Source organism: Diplotaxodon limnothrissa, linkage group LG8, assembly GCF_057381915.1.
Source record: "Diplotaxodon limnothrissa isolate DT_005_m linkage group LG8, D_limnothrissa_male_GT1.1, whole genome shotgun sequence".
NCBI classification, from domain to species: Eukaryota; Metazoa; Chordata; class Actinopteri; order Cichliformes; family Cichlidae; genus Diplotaxodon; species Diplotaxodon limnothrissa.
In genome coordinates this window covers 14,097,969-14,113,080 of record NC_140603.1, presented here as the reverse complement: position 1 = coordinate 14,113,080, position 15,112 = coordinate 14,097,969, and the positions used below count along the sequence as shown (strand labels likewise).

The 15,112-nt window shown below is 45.2% G+C and overlaps 1 protein-coding gene across 2 annotated transcripts; it reads left to right on the top strand.

The window, feature by feature from the left end:
* The first annotated feature begins 4,977 nt into the window (after nt 1-4,977).
* sbk1 (SH3 domain binding kinase 1) lies at nt 4,978-13,838 on the top strand. Of its 2 annotated transcripts, none has more exons than XM_085360615.1 (4): nt 4,978-5,015; nt 11,438-11,679; nt 12,384-12,586; nt 13,014-13,838. In XM_085360615.1, exons 1-4 carry the CDS (start codon nt 4,978-4,980, stop codon nt 13,836-13,838), a joined length of 1,308 nt encoding a protein of 435 aa, XP_085216741.1. The 2 variants fall into 2 exon arrangements, with proteins under 2 accessions (XP_085216741.1, XP_085216742.1); XM_085360616.1 differs by lacking the exon at nt 4,978-5,015 and adding an exon at nt 7,748-7,769 and having other exon boundaries at nt 11,542-11,679.
* Nucleotides 13,839-15,112: the final 1,274 nt, after the last annotated feature.

Below are 15,112 nucleotides of genomic sequence, written 5' to 3'. Positions count from 1 at the left end.
TCTTCAGCTACTCACTTTGGTTTCTCTTATTTTAAGGCCACACTCCCTTTAAGCCAGCTTTCTTCTGATTGGCTGCTCCTCACAAACAGCTGTACTTCTTTGACATCACACAGGACCAAAAGTAGAAAAAAAAGATCTGAAATTACATGTTTGCAGGAGTCTAAAACCTGTGCTTTTGCCTAAGAAGACATATGCTGATGTCATTGTTTAAAACGTCCATTTTTTATATATGAGCATCTAACGTTTTAATAGGGTATGACATTAAATAAGAAAATCTTCTTCTTTAAAATACTTTTTTACCACTCAAAGCAAATGTTGCAACAGTTCCCAGATATTTAGTTGATGGAAAGGGTTGTTAAGGTCGCTAACTAGTCTTCATATTAATGTGGAAACAGAACGGTTTGTCCCATCTCTGAGGGAACTTTCTGCTTTTGTACTTTTCCTTCTTCTTGGCTGATCCAATTACCCAATATGGGTCACGGGGGGCTGGAGCCTATTCTAGCTGTTGGGTGAGAGAGTACATCCTGGACAGAGAGACAGAGAGAGGCAAAAAAAACCCCCATTTGCGGCCACACCTATGATCAGTTTAGAATCACCAGTTAACCTAACCAACTGTCTTTGGACTGTGGGTGGAAGAAGGCTTTTCTGGTTCTTGAGGCCTTGTGTAAATTCCTCTTAGGACACTGCGGTTCGAAGTGAAGCTAGGATACAAAGTAATGCAGTAAACACTACATGAAGATGAATTTGAGAACATGGAAAAAAAAAAAACAAGGTCATCATCTTTCAAGAGGCGGAAAACTTTAGGTGACACACAAAAAAGTGAAAACTGGGACGTGAGTTTTGTGCCTGGAAAAAAAAAGGAGTGAGGAGGGGAGGAGAGGAGTAGCAGCCCTAGTTGTTCACAGCTTGGAGGTGTGTGTGTTTGTGTCCTCAGTGTATTTGACCCTTCATGCTCTCTGCTGTCGGCGCACAGTTCTTGACCTTCACGATGATTTATGACAGCTCCGTTCCCACGATAACCCCGAGGAAAGTCTTCGCCTCGCTGCCTGTTGGCCTAATGGTGCAGCGCACTGTGAGACACCTGAATGCCTCCGAGAGCTGCTGAAGATGCAGCTATTCAATACCCAGCACTTCCCCAACAAGGATTAAAACAACATGGGTCAGATTTTTTCACTTTCAGGAAACTAAAGATCACATTCCCCTGTGCTGCCCCTTTTTATACGAGTCATTCTTCTTTTTCCTAAAACCTTAGCTGCCATAACAGCTTATTTTTCACTGTCAATATGTAATCTGAGTCTAACTTGCCTCTCTTTGTTATTTCGATGCTGGGTGAAAAGGGAAAATAAGGAAAAGTATAAGGAGCACAGTTTGCTGGTCTGATATAAATTAGCAGTCCAATCACTTCCACGTATAAAAACAAGAGGATGTATAAAACCAAACACCTAGACGTGCAGACTGCTTCTACAAACATTTGTGAAAGAATGGATCGCTTTAAGAAAACAACTAAAGAGACAGAAACTATTATGAAAACTGGTTTATTTTATATCTCCTAGTTTGAAATGAAGCAATAAAAACATGTATAAAACATCACAAACTGTAACATTATACAAATGCTTACGTCCTGTCCTGCTGATGCAATGGAGACATCTTCCAGTGACAGTCTTTATCCGTGTGTGTTTGAGGAGGCTCCTAAACCCACCGACACAGAAGTGCATGTTCACAACTCCCTCTGTGCAGGCGGAGTCAGGACCCTCCTCACCCTGGGTGAAGAGGAGTGGTGCTGTGGCCAGTCAGGTATGACTCTGTCCACTCTCAGCTGCCCTGCAAAGCAATAACACAAGAAAGACTTAATTTTAACACAAAACAGCATTTCCATAGTAGGTAGCTGCAGCATGTTGTTAAAATGCTATTTTAAACTCAACATATATACACAATAACTATAAATAAACTTAGACCTACAGTACTGTAGGACGATGATTTATACCAGCTATTGGAAGCATTTAGTCTTCAAGACAGTTTGTAGCCAATATGAGGTGATAACTTAACACAGCACCACTCTCCAGTTTGTCACTTGGTCATCCATCCTTCTCATCGGGTTGGGGTAAGGCTGTCTTCTGGGTGGAGCATCTCTCTGTGTTAGCGCCGTCTGGAATGCTGGGAGAGGACAAGCGTAAAGCACCTGAAGACAAAAAGACAAAGAGAAAAGGATGAATTCACAGATCACTGATTTGTTCAATTTACTTTTCTTCTGTTATGTGTTTTCACCTTACCTGTGATCCCTTAGCCACAGGCTATACCTTATGTAAAAACAAGAGACTACAGTCAGTTCACGACATCATTTTTAAACCATTTCTACTTATTTGTGTTGACATTAAGTACGGACTTACCTTTGTCCTGCATGGTGAGCTAGAGCGTGAGAAAAAATATGTAAGTCATTTAAACAGTTACCTGTGATATTAACAAAAATAGAAGTAACAACACCTAAAACACTACCTTACAGTCACACAGGCAATGTCACATATTAAGAAAAAAACAATACATTTCACATGTGTTAGTTAATATTCTTTAAAAGTCAGATATTCTTAGTTAGCTGTGTTACAAACATCACAAGACACAAAGGCTTAACTTAAACATTACAAAGTTAATTAAAAAGTAAAGGATATTTACAAGAAGCTGTCCTCAAAGCAAGAAAGTGTCTTACAAACACTGCAAGACGCAAAGGCCAACTTAAACTTTTAAAGTTTAAGAACAAGTTCTAACATCACCTAGTCAGGGTCACTGTCATCAAGTGAAAGGTTAAAAGGCCTGTCCCAGAGGCGTCTGAGACCAAAAGAACCTGATGATGTTGAAGGGCCACAGAACGTGTCATCACTTACCTTGCACCTCTTTGCACTTACCTCTTCAGTGCAGATGTCTTCTCTGCTTCTCTTTGCTGAGGAGGTGAGAACTGAGGTTGAAGGAGAAGCTTCGTGAGAAGAGGTGGAGGATGAGAGAAGGATATACTCACCATACTCACCTTTACTGACACGCTGGGTATCAGTGTCCTGTTCTTCATCAGAAGAGGGGGAGGATGAGAGAAGGATACACTCAAGTGGAAGTGATTGGGAATGACAGTAACTCAGCCACGGTGTGCTGAGGAACATAATGCCCAGAGGTCAACAACTTTCTGCAGTCTTTGGCTACAGACCTCCAAACTTCATGTGGCCTTCAGATTAGATTAAGAACAGCACATAGAGAGCTTCATGGAATATGTTTCCATGGCCAAGCAGCTGCATGAAAACCTTACATCACCAATGCAAAGTGTTGGTTGAAGTGTGGCAAAGTACATGACCACTGGACTCTGGAGCGGTGACGATGTGTTCTATGGAGTGATGAATAACACTTTCCTGTCTGCCAATCCGATGGATGAGTCTAGGTTTGGCAGTTGCCAATAGAATGGCAGTTTTCTGACTGCACTGTGTCATGTGTAAAGTTTGGTGTCGGGTTGTTTTTTAGAGGTTGGGCTCAGCCCCTTCATTCCAGCGAAAGGAACTCTTAATGCCTCCGCATATCAAGAACTTTTGGACAATTTCAAGCTCCCAACTTTGCGGGAACAGTTTGCCGATGGCCCCTTCATGTTCCAACATGACTACGCACCAGTGCCCAAAGCAAGGTCCACAAAGACATGGATGAGCTAATTTGGTTTGGAAGAACTTGACTTGAGAGTCTTGACCTAAACCTGAGAGAACACCTTTGGGGTGAATCGGAGTGGAGACTGTGAGGCAGGCCTTCGCATCCAAGATCAGTGCCTGACCTCACAAATGCATTTGTGGAAGAGTGGTCAAAAGTTCCAATAAACACACTCCTAAACCTTGTGGAAAGCCAAAGGTGGACCAACATCTTATTAAACCCCATGGATCAATAGTGGATGTCACTAAAAAATCATAAACGTGTGAAAGCATTGCATTCTCCAAACAAACCCAGCCGTTTTCCTCAGTCCAATCTGTTGTGGTTGGCAAACAAGTGTGGCGGGAGGCCTGTTGATTAACATGTACAGTAAAGGGGGAGCTGCCGGGCAGTGAATTAATCGAAAGTCTTGCCTCGCTGTTACCTAATAAGGACAGTTGGCAAAGTCACCGTGTGAAGTACACGCAATTGGGGCCATAAGCTGTTGAATTACGCAAGAGCGGAGAAGCCTGCTCGTTCAAAGCATGAATCAAAAGTTAAAGAAGCCCCTGGAGGCATTTTAGGCTCGTTGGGTGGACGCGTCCGGCGCTAGGACCTAGGACACGTGAGCGTATTAGTTTGCCGGAGGGGTGGAGACGGCGAACAATGAAGAAACTGACTGGTAGGACCTGCACAGGAGAAACATCTGAGACACCCCCTCCCCTCCCCTCCCCTACACCCACTGTCCAACTCTAGAGCGAAAGACAGTACGGACTGACCGGCCGTCAGTAACAGCGGGGCCGCTGGGCTGAGTTCAGAGAGGAGCGCAGGAAACACGCAAACGCGTCCGTGCGTGCAGAGCGGAGCTGCGCTGAGGTTCCTGCGTGGATGCGAATGAATGGGTTCGCCTCTGAGTGTGTATGTGTGTGTGGTGCTGAACTGGGTCATGCGGACCGCTGGAGGAGCGAAAGATAAACACGCACCCTCCTCATCCTTCTCCTCGTCCTCATCCTCCCGCTGCACGGCAGGTTCAGATGGTGGGCGCACAGAGGAGGGATCCCAGCATGTGTCCCCATCTCAGCACTGAGCATCAGATGCTGCTTTGATTCCACCCGCCTCCAAAGAAAGTCTCAAACTGAAGAGCATCTCCAGAAAACAGGGGGGCAGCAGGCTGCCCGCTGTGAAACTGCGAAGGCTTTAAGGTGTTTTTTGTTGTTGTTGTTTTTTAAGAACTCTGTGGCGTTTCTGAGTGATCGATAATAACGAGGAGAACCGGATCAAACGGATCGGCGCTGAGCAGAGCAGAGCGCAGAGGCTCTGCTCGCCGAGCGGATGCAGGACCATGGAGGAGAGAGACAGGTCGCCAGCAGGTGAGTGAGTAACACCTCACATGCACCCCGAGGTGCCTGAAACCGGGTCAGCCTGCATGATGCATGACACTGCAAATGAGAGAGGAAGGAAAGAAACAGCTGAAGTAGAAAATCTTTATTTTTCCTTTTAGTGTCCCAATTTTTATTTGCGATACTTTAAATGTAATAAAACGCTCTTGCAATTAAAATCTGGTGCTCCCCACTCTGAGCGACTTTCAACTTTGACCCACTCACAACATATCCGTGCATGAATAATACAGGAGCACATAAAAATATCCCGGTGTCAGCACTTATTATACAGCACAGCAGCTTTATCTTTTCCCCACCACCAGGCTATGAGTCATTCTAACTGGTATTAATGGTTGAGAAAAGACCCGATCTGTGTTTTCATCCACATTATTTGTGATACCTGCATATATCACCCCCTCCTTGTTTTTGTTATTCAGTCCGCACTGTGGATGTGAGGGCATCCTGGTCTTTAATGGCCCTTTCAGACTTTGTCCAGAGCAGACGGGTGATATCTCATCCCTAATGCTGTCTAATGCATTTAAATGAGAAGCTGACTTGAAAATCCCATAAAAAGCACAAGCTGGAGGCTGGTAATGGACTCTAACTGAAACACAACAGCAGCCAACGGTTGTATATAAAGGAGCTGCAGTGGCTGACATTTCTTTCTGCTTTGGCAGATTTATTAAATTTTTTCTGGTGAAGTAGGAGACGCACATTATTGACCTGAACGGTGTGAAAACAAAACACCCCAGAGATGATGTGATCTTAAAGTTGGGCTCTACGCTTTCAGCTGAAATTCTTAACTGTTTATGACAGAAAAAGCAGCGTGAAGTTACCCAAAATGTTCCAAACAAACCCTGCAGAACTTCTCCAGCTTCCACAGATAGCTACAGTAGGCTATAATGGGCAATAACCAGCTCCAGCTCCTACTAAACCCATCTCCGCCCATTGACACCCACGTGCACGTGACTAATACGCCGTCTTTAACAAAGTTTTGCCCGATTTAGATCTCTTTATCAAAAGATCCCATTTAAGCAGGCACGGTTTGCCTGTGCAGTGGCTGTCACGGTAAAACATGGCTGCCCAGAGGACACAAAGAATGCAAATGGTTTGTCAATTAAAATGCATAGAAGACACGAAGCTCTTTACTCCCCTTGCTCAGATGTCTGGCCCCTGCTGGGTATAAAAAATACACAAACAAAACAATTACGTGCAGATTACATCCTAGAACATCTAATGACACCCAATTAGTGTACATATTGTGACACATGTGCTTGTGTTTTCTCTGTTGGCTTCTTTTCCTTCTTCGTCCTGTGCGAATAACACTGTATAGACTCTGTTATTTAAGGCCTTTTTTCAGTTTGCGTTAATATGGCGTTATTCTAGTAACTGGTCAGTCAATTCTTGAATTGTGTCTGTTCTTGTCTTCAGCTTCAGATTTAAACGAATAATCTGTCACCGATGTATTTAGAGAGAGATAAAGCAGAGTTAGTGAATGCAGCCTGAGCAATCAGCATTAGTAATTGTGCTTAGAGGCTATTGTGTTTGTGCAAGATAACAAAGCACCATATACTGTTAGCTTGCCTTGAAGTAGAGGTTGTTTTTTTTCAGGGTTGGGGGAGAAAAAAAAAAGCAACATGCTCCTTAACGGAGCTGTTACATCATTTATCTACACCCCCGTTTAAACCCCATTTTACCGAGCTCAAATTAAAGTCACATTCCCCCATCTTTGTGACATCACAGGGACACGAGCTGTGTGGTTACTGAGGAGGCAATGCTTCAGTTCTCTCACTGCATTTCCACACCATCTCTCTCTCATTCTCATCACTTTAGGTTACTGGATTGTGAGGCTGTAAGAGAGTGAGGGTAGCTTACAGCTTCTCCCATAGGCAGCTTATTGCACCGCTGACAGACATCACAGCGAGGGTTCTTGGAGGTATAAGTTCTTATACCTCAGACCTTAATCGTAAACTACAATAATGATAGCTGCTATTCTTAAGGTTGTTTTTTTTTCATATTTTTTGCCCTTTTATGTCACAGATAGGCCTTGGTTGTCGTCTTTGAACGACATGTCCTTTGCAGTGTCACCCCTCACAGCTAACCACCGCTCTCAGTCCTTGTTAGGGAAGGTTTAACCTTGGGTTATCCCATACAGAGTCTTTGGTCTTTCCAGCAGGAGGCAGCTTTTGTTCCAGGCTGTGTGACATACAGCAGAGGGAGGGAGGGATGATGGGGGAAAGAGGGCAGAAGCGAGGCAAGCCAGGAGCAGGTTACGGCAGGCTCGGTCCCAGCAGGGGTTCGTCCATATGGGCAGCTGTGCAGGGCTGAGAGCAGGTGATTTGTCAAAGTGAGCGTCTGCAGTCTGTGGATACTGGTTCACCTATCACAGCACAGCAGGACGGAGGCACTAAACCCACCTGTCAGGAGGAAGCCATTTAGTTTAGATTGAATGATCAGTGTTTTTATTCTGCCCACCTATAGCGAGACAAGAAGGAAGGAAATGCAGACAGACAGACCAACAGATACTGTACATGTTGTTCGCTGCGTGCAGTTGCTTTTTTTCCCAGACAGACAGCAGGAGAAACCGCATTAGTCACGTCGCGTTTCACTCGCTGGTTTCACTTTGACCCACAGGCGAGGCACGTTGGGCATTTTGACAGTAAATTGGACACAAGAGATCAGTCCTCACCCATAATGACTCTTCTGCCGAGAGCCAAGCAACTAGTCCATTAGTAACACAGAGAGGTAAAGCTGCAATCTATTTATTTCTTTCATTAGCCCCTTGTTTACATTTTCAGCAATAGACAAAAGAGATGAAGGAGAGGAGGGAGGAAGCAGGGACGGACTTAAAAGCACAAACTCTGTGTGTGTGTGTGTGTGTGCGTGTGTGTGTGTGTAAAGCTGCTGGATTTGTTTCCGCTTTCCATAATATATACGCTTTATGCACATTAACATATTAATTGGAGATTGATTAATACATTTTCATCTTAAAAAATATTATTATTATTATATATAATCTATTATGTTTATTTATATCGATTTATATCTGAATCGTACCTTCATAAAGTCTTCATGTCCTGATCAAAGTCAGGCCACAGTTCATTGCAGCTGTGCCGTTCACACTCATCACACCAGGAGATCCAGTAGCTCACTGAATACACAATAATTCTCCCTAATGAGCCCCATGTTAATGTGACAGATAGGATTTGTCTGCTTCCGAGCTCTGATTTCTTATGGTAATGCATTGTTGACATTATTACAGTTTATCTTTGGAGGACAAATCGCTCCGTTAAGAGTCTCCAGACATCTCTGTGAAGCTGCACTTGAAGAAGCAAACGCTGAAATGCTCAGATCAACACGAACAGAACGTTTGCCCTGTTGACCTGCTGGCGTACCCTGTGTGCACGGTGACACTAAACACAAACGCAGGCAGAGGATGGAGTTCAGTTTTGCAGGGATTTAACCTAATATGAAATTTGTCACTCCGTCTGAGTAGAGATGTCTGCTTTCCTGCTTGTGTGACGGTGCTCAAAGTGCCATAAAATATATTTGAAAAGCTCTCCAGCAGTGTTTATCAATGTCAGGAGCTGCGACTTGGATACTCCAAGAAAACAAAAATTGCCTGCATCTACCTGTGTGTGACACCTTAGCTGAGCTGTAATGTTAGCTAGCTGCACTTCCTTTGGGATGACTGGTAAGATTTAAGACCTACTGAAGGTACTATATGAGAGCTAAAAGCTAAAATCAAAGGATCACCCCAGTAGGATTTATTCTCCGTACACTATTATTGCACACAGGAGAGACTTCAGTCTAATCTGATGCAGTGGGCCTACAGATGGACTAACAGTGCCAACCCTGGCTTTTAGGGCTACACCCTCTGAGCATTTGACAGTGGAAGAAAAAGCTAGGAGCATCTGTCACAGGGTTCAACTATGTTTGTCTCCAGCTAGAACAAAAGGTGAACAGCTCCCTTTTTAAGCTTGGATGAGGAAACACGAAATGTCAGTCCATCGCTGTGGTGATAATGAAGTAAAACAGTAAGAAGGGGAAACAGCTTGTTATAGTGCATTATCTCCCAAACAGAATAAGAATAAATCTGGAAAACAGATTGTTTCTTTCTTATACATAAAAAAAATCATTAGTTTTTTGCAGTTGTTTTTAGGCCTCTCACAAAACGGAAACACAAATATGAGAAGAAGCAGCCAATCTAGGGAGCTGTTTTATTTTGATTGAAATGAATAAGACTGGCTCCAAAAATCCCCAGATATGCAAATTAGTCTCGAGCCCAATCTTCATCTGTATGTGGAGCATGTGCGCGTTACCTTGTCTGTGGCCGCCTGAGAGGACGAGGAGGGAGCAGAGGGCGGCGGGGCAGATCAGTAGGTCGGGCACAAACGCTGAGTCGTGCTGAGGCTGACAGCTGCTCCCTCTCAGAGGTAGGAACACAAAGAGCCTTTAATAGAGTGTCACTGTGGGACTGATACACCTGCCTCCCCTCCCAGACACTCGCGTGCAAACACTCACACGGAAAAAAACACACAGCCTCATCCCCACACCTCACCTCCACCTTCACTGCACTGCCTTTTTCCTGTTGTTCACATTTACAACATCTCTGCAGGGTGCAGTTGGGGGGGCATCTTCCAACCATCCACCGTCGCATTTTTAGGCCTCTTAATTCACTACTGCAAAGGGAAATGCAGGGTGGGGGAAGATGTCTTTGTGGGAGCTGCTGAGTAACGCGATTATGGATCCATGCTGAAATGCTCCACATTCGGCCTGTGGAGCTGACTGGAAGGTGCCGGTAAACAAGCCCCGATCGAGGGCTGTGGGGGCCACGCGGGGTGGGCGGTCAGAGGAAATGTTCTGTGTTGTGTATCACCAAACCCGGACTGCACTCTGATCTGGAAGTCATCGCCTCGTGCGTCGACTCGCTGAAGGCTACATGCGGCGAGGACGCTCAGCACGAGATGGCTACAATATTCATAGCTTCTTATATAACCATCTCCACGGTTATGATAAAATCAAGAAACAAGTGTTATCTGCACAGTACATGGGGTACACAGGGCACTCGTTCTATTTGCAGTCTTGTTTTTTTTTTCTTCTTCTTCTTTTTAGAAAGGGTGTTGAGCCAAGAACACAAAGCTGCAAATGGCTGTATCTTATTTTAGGCTTCACTGTCTAATAGCTATATTTATCACATTCTACCCACAAGAGCAGCACCAACCAAATGCCTCGAAAATATACCCCATGCCATATTTTCAGCTGAACATCTAGTACTGTGCAATAAGTCAGAGTCCTTTTTTTTTTGTTTCTCACCAAAGGTGTACCAAAATGTTAATGGAAACACAGAGTTGATGCTCTTTATTCTGAGCCTGGTTTTAAAGCAGCGGCGCTGAGAAACCAGGCTCCAGGGGAAAAAAGAACAAAGAGAATGACGGATGAAAAAGGCCATCAGCAAAAATTGTTTGTGCTGATTTGGTTCCTACTAGTGTTTGTGTGCGTGTGTGTGTGTGTGTGCTCACTGTGCATGATTGGATGATTAAATTTGATTGTGTGTGTCGGGAGGAGGGGGCTGAACAGAGACTGAGACAATGGATGGGATCATTAGGGTGTTCTGCTTCATTTCACCAAAAGCTCAATTTTGTGTACTTTATTTGATAGCTTCGGTTTTCTTTCACTTTCCTTTGATTCGCTCAACCTTGTAACCAATACGCGTGCATCCACTCATCCCTGATATTTAATTTGTTACCAGCGATGTGTGTCTGAACACTCAATTAAACCGCCTATATTTTTTTAAATTCTCGCAGGATCGCATTGACCTATTTCAAACTTAGCGCTTTTGAAAAGCGGCCAAAACTTTGCCGTTGCAGTCATTTATTCCTCACTTTGAGCAGTTTGACAGAAATGCTCAGGGCGACTGTGGCGCAAAAGTAAGATGTGTTGTCGAGGCGAAGCTAATTACTTATACGGACGACGATCAGTTCAGAGCCGTCTCAGATAGGCATGCATGTCGTACCAGCATGTTTACACCTTAAAGCTGTCAGCCCTCTCGATATGTTTCCTTTTCCTTCTACCTGCTGTTATTGATTTTCCCATTGCTGTCTGCCAGTAAGTGCTGTCTGAGTACAGCCACATTTGATAGCTGGACAGAGTGATCCAGAGAGACAGCAGGAAGTACGACACATTTACTGAAAGTTTTCCCCCTGTAGATGCCTTCCCTGCATTGATTGTATGGAAATTAAGGTCCATTAAGGCGTTCCTGATTTAACCATCCCCTGGGATGGGCGGTCTAGATGGGTAATGCATGGATGTGACACTCAAGAAGGATAAACACGTGCAGTATAGCACATGTATAAAGTGCTAGGCATCATCATAGTAATCTGATTCTAATCGGATTTCTCCTCTCCCATCAGTCTGCCCCACAGCGTCAAGGCGAGCCTGTCTCTTTCTCCGTCTGGACCGGGGCGGGTGGGCAGCGGCGGAGGCTCCCCTACGTCAAAAATGGGCTACTGCGGAGGGGTGCCCGTGGAGGATATGCAGGCCCTGGCCATCACTTCTCTATCAGCCGCAGACGTAGCCAAACAGTACGAGCACATCCGCGAGCTGGGGAAGGGCACCTACGGGAAGGTGGACCTGGTGGTGCACAGGACGCAGGGTGAGTTGGTGCAAAAGCTCTTCCAGCCGCCATTCCCGTCTCCAAACTAATCAAGCGTAAAAACTGAAATTTAGGATAGCAGATTGTTATAATCTCAGCATCTACGGTGTGCCAGCGGGCCTCACAGTTGAGCATAACCACTTAAGGCTGATCAGCACGCTGCAAGTCTCGAGGCACTTTGCTGGGAATTAATTTTGGCAGAGTTAGAAGGGTTGGTTGAGGATTTCTCAGGTTTAGGTTTTAATCTTTTGTTGTAAGAAACCCAAGATTAGAGAGTTGGCTCAGTATAAGCGCAGTATAAGGGAGTGTTTAAAGCGGCGTGGAGCAGAATGACAATGTGTCGGAGATTTATCGAGCTGTGCGAGCATTAACGAGATCCTCCAGCTGTGATTGTGAACAGCTGGTTATGTGTGTGACGGAGGTGAGTTTCATTCACCGTGCACCGTTTGCGTAAATGATGAATGAACACAGCAGCTGTCACAAAGAAAGGGTTGAGTAGTCAGAAATCTTTCTAGTCGCCGAGAGTATTGGGAAATAGTTCCAAATTCACATTAAGTGCTTTTTGGGTAACACATGGACAGTGTTGGACAGCAAAATGTTGGCAGTACTTATGTGAGACACAGGTTTAGTACACCAGAGCTTAACTGTGTTTGTGTGCTCTCTGTGTTAATGTGTGATTTTGTTTTTTTCATTTATTTATTTAGGCACCAAAATGGCCCTGAAGTTTGTTACCAAGAACAAGACAAAGCTGAAAAGTTTCCTGCGGGAATACAGCCTAACAGGCTCACTTAGCTGCAGTCCTTTTATCATCAAAGTCCTGGACGTGCTTTTTGAAACGGAGGACAGCTACGTGTTTGGACAAGAGTATGCCCCCGCCGGGGACCTTTTCGACATCATACCCCCACAGGTAACGCCATCATTCATCCTTCCACCAATCACCGGCCTCACAGTCAGCCTGAGCTGCTCCAATCAGTCATGATGTTCAGTCACGGCAGTTTTAACAAGCTCTCTTGGGGTAGGAGCCTCGTCTTTGTCCCGGTTTCCTCTCTGTGCAAAGCGTTTCACTTTCCTTTAGTGCTATTCCGGCTGATGTGCAGGGAATGCTCGACTTCAAGGTTCTTCTGAAGACTCATTAAAAATGGCTGGACCGGGACTTAGAACTGAGGTTCTGCGTGTTTCAGTTTTTCTTTATATAACATCGATGTTTTATTGGTACTGTATTCTCACCATAAGGCTCTTTTCTCTGTGTCACCTCTCACCTCCTCCATGTAATGTACCCGTCAGATTGTATTAATCGACGTTGCCTGATTTTCTTTTCTGTATGTGTCTCTTAGGTGGGTCTTCCAGAAGAAATGGTCAAACGCTGCATGCAGCAGCTGGGGTTGGCCCTGGACTTTATGCACAGTAAAAACCTGGTGCACCGCGACGTCAAACCCGAGAACGTGCTCCTGTTTGACCGCGAGTGCCGCCGCATCAAGCTGGCTGACTTTGGTATGACCCGACGTGTGGGCTGCCGTGTGAAACGGGTGAGTGGCACCATCCCCTACACGGCTCCGGAGGTTTGCCGCGCTAACCGGTCAGAGGGTTTTTTGGTGACCACCAGCCTGGATGTGTGGGCGTTTGGCGTGCTGGTGTTCTGTATGCTGACGGGCAACTTCCCCTGGGAGGCAGCTATGCCCGCCGACGCCTTCTACGAGGAGTTCCGACGCTGGCAGAAAGCGGGGTGTCCCGTGGGAACTTACCCGTCTCAGTGGCGCCGCTTCACCGACGATGCTCTGCGCATGTTTCAGAGGCTGCTCGCCGCTGAGCCGGAAAAACGCTGCGGCGTCAAGGATGTCTTCTGTTTTGTCAAGTACGAGCTGGTCAGCGAGCTCAGGCGCAGAGCGTCTTGTCGAGCCAAGAGAGGTGAGAGGTCAAGCTCTGGAGTGTGCACCGGCAGCTGCACCTCTTCGACGTCCACTTCTTCGCGTTCCTCCCACAGACACCCCGAGCCTTCCACGCCTCCGGGAACATCCTGCCTGCGCCCGGCTCCCCTCAAAAGGAGCGTCCTCTCCGACCCGTTGTCTCCCAGAGAGGAGTCCGGACAGCACCAGTCTCCGGGAAGAGACAAGAACAAAAGCCAGATGGTGATGGCGACGGCCATAGAAATCTGTGTGTGATCACACTAGCGCTAGCACTGGAGACTAGAGGGCTTTTCACAGTAATAACAAGCTGTGAAGAGGTGTTAATAACTAGCACAGAGAGCCCAGTGAAAAAGGAGAATTTAGACATGAAAGAGAAGCTCAGGATCCAATCCCAAGCAGTGGAAATGGACATCATCAGTCAGTGATGCACACTGGGACAGCTTATCACTGACATTCAATACTATTCAGCTTTTGATTTGTGACCAAAGACTGCTTCCCAAGCTGAGAAGCCGTGTTTAAGAGTCTGTTGTCACTCCTCAAGGCAGCTCATTATTGCCACCCTAACATTTGTGCTCTCCTGCCCATACACTGTGGTGGTGCTTATGATATTATATTTAGATTTACTTCGTGTCTCTTTACTTTAGTGTTTATTTATGTCCAGGAGATCCCCCAAATTCTTCTGAACAGGCGACCTTTTCAGACGGAAGCTTGTTATCAGAAGGCAATCTACGCAATTACATTCAACTGCCATTTCTCGGACTTCCTGCAAACTTCCAGTGGATAAAACTCATAGATGTTTTCAAGATAAAGTTTTACAAAGATAAAAATGAAAAAAAAAAATGTAGCAGTCTGTATGAAGCATCTTTTCATGTAGGTGTCTAGACTGAGAGGCAGACTCTCAGCGAAAAGGCATCAGCTCAGGACACTTCAGTGGGTCACTTCCTGTTTTATTATTAACGTGAATCCTTTGAGTGGCTGGAAGACACATCTGCCACATCTTGAACTGCTCTCAGTGAGATTCATTTCCAATTAAACGCAACTGAATGCAGGGATTGTGCATTTTCTGAGTGAAAATGGAGGAGGAACACAGGAGGCGAGGAGGAGAAAAGGCTTTTTATTGTTTCTTTTCTACCAGCCGTGTGCGTTTTTGGACGTGTATGTGTGTTTCGGAGGAATACAACAACAGGAAAAAAAGCACAAGATTTTTTTGTAAATGAACTCTTGGAGAAAAGGTCGATATTGTACATAATTTGATAGGAGGGCACCGTAATATCAGGTAGTTCAATGATGTAGCTGTATTAATTTTCTACAACAGGAAAGGGTTTTACGGTTACTGCCGGGGTCAATGCATCATATGTAGCATCAAAACATGACAGAGTGTAGAGTCTATCATTAAAAAAATAGATGTGCTATGTAGAAATATCACTTTCTCTATCATCGTAGCAGCTGCTGGTCCCCTTTTTCGTTTTTCTTCTTTGACTGTTTTGGGTTTTAATTTGACTGGGTCTTAACCCTGGCCAGACACACAA

Coding starts and splice junctions, on each gene's coding strand:
- sbk1 (XM_085360615.1), top strand. CDS start 4,978: ATGCAGGACCATGGAGGAGAGAGACAGGTCGCCAGCAG. Junction 11,680..12,383: donor GGTGGTGCACAGGACGCAGG/GTGAGTTGGTGC, acceptor TTATTTATTTAG/GCACCAAAATGGCCCTGAAG. Junction 12,587..13,013: donor TCGACATCATACCCCCACAG/GTAACGCCATCA, acceptor TGTGTCTCTTAG/GTGGGTCTTCCAGAAGAAAT.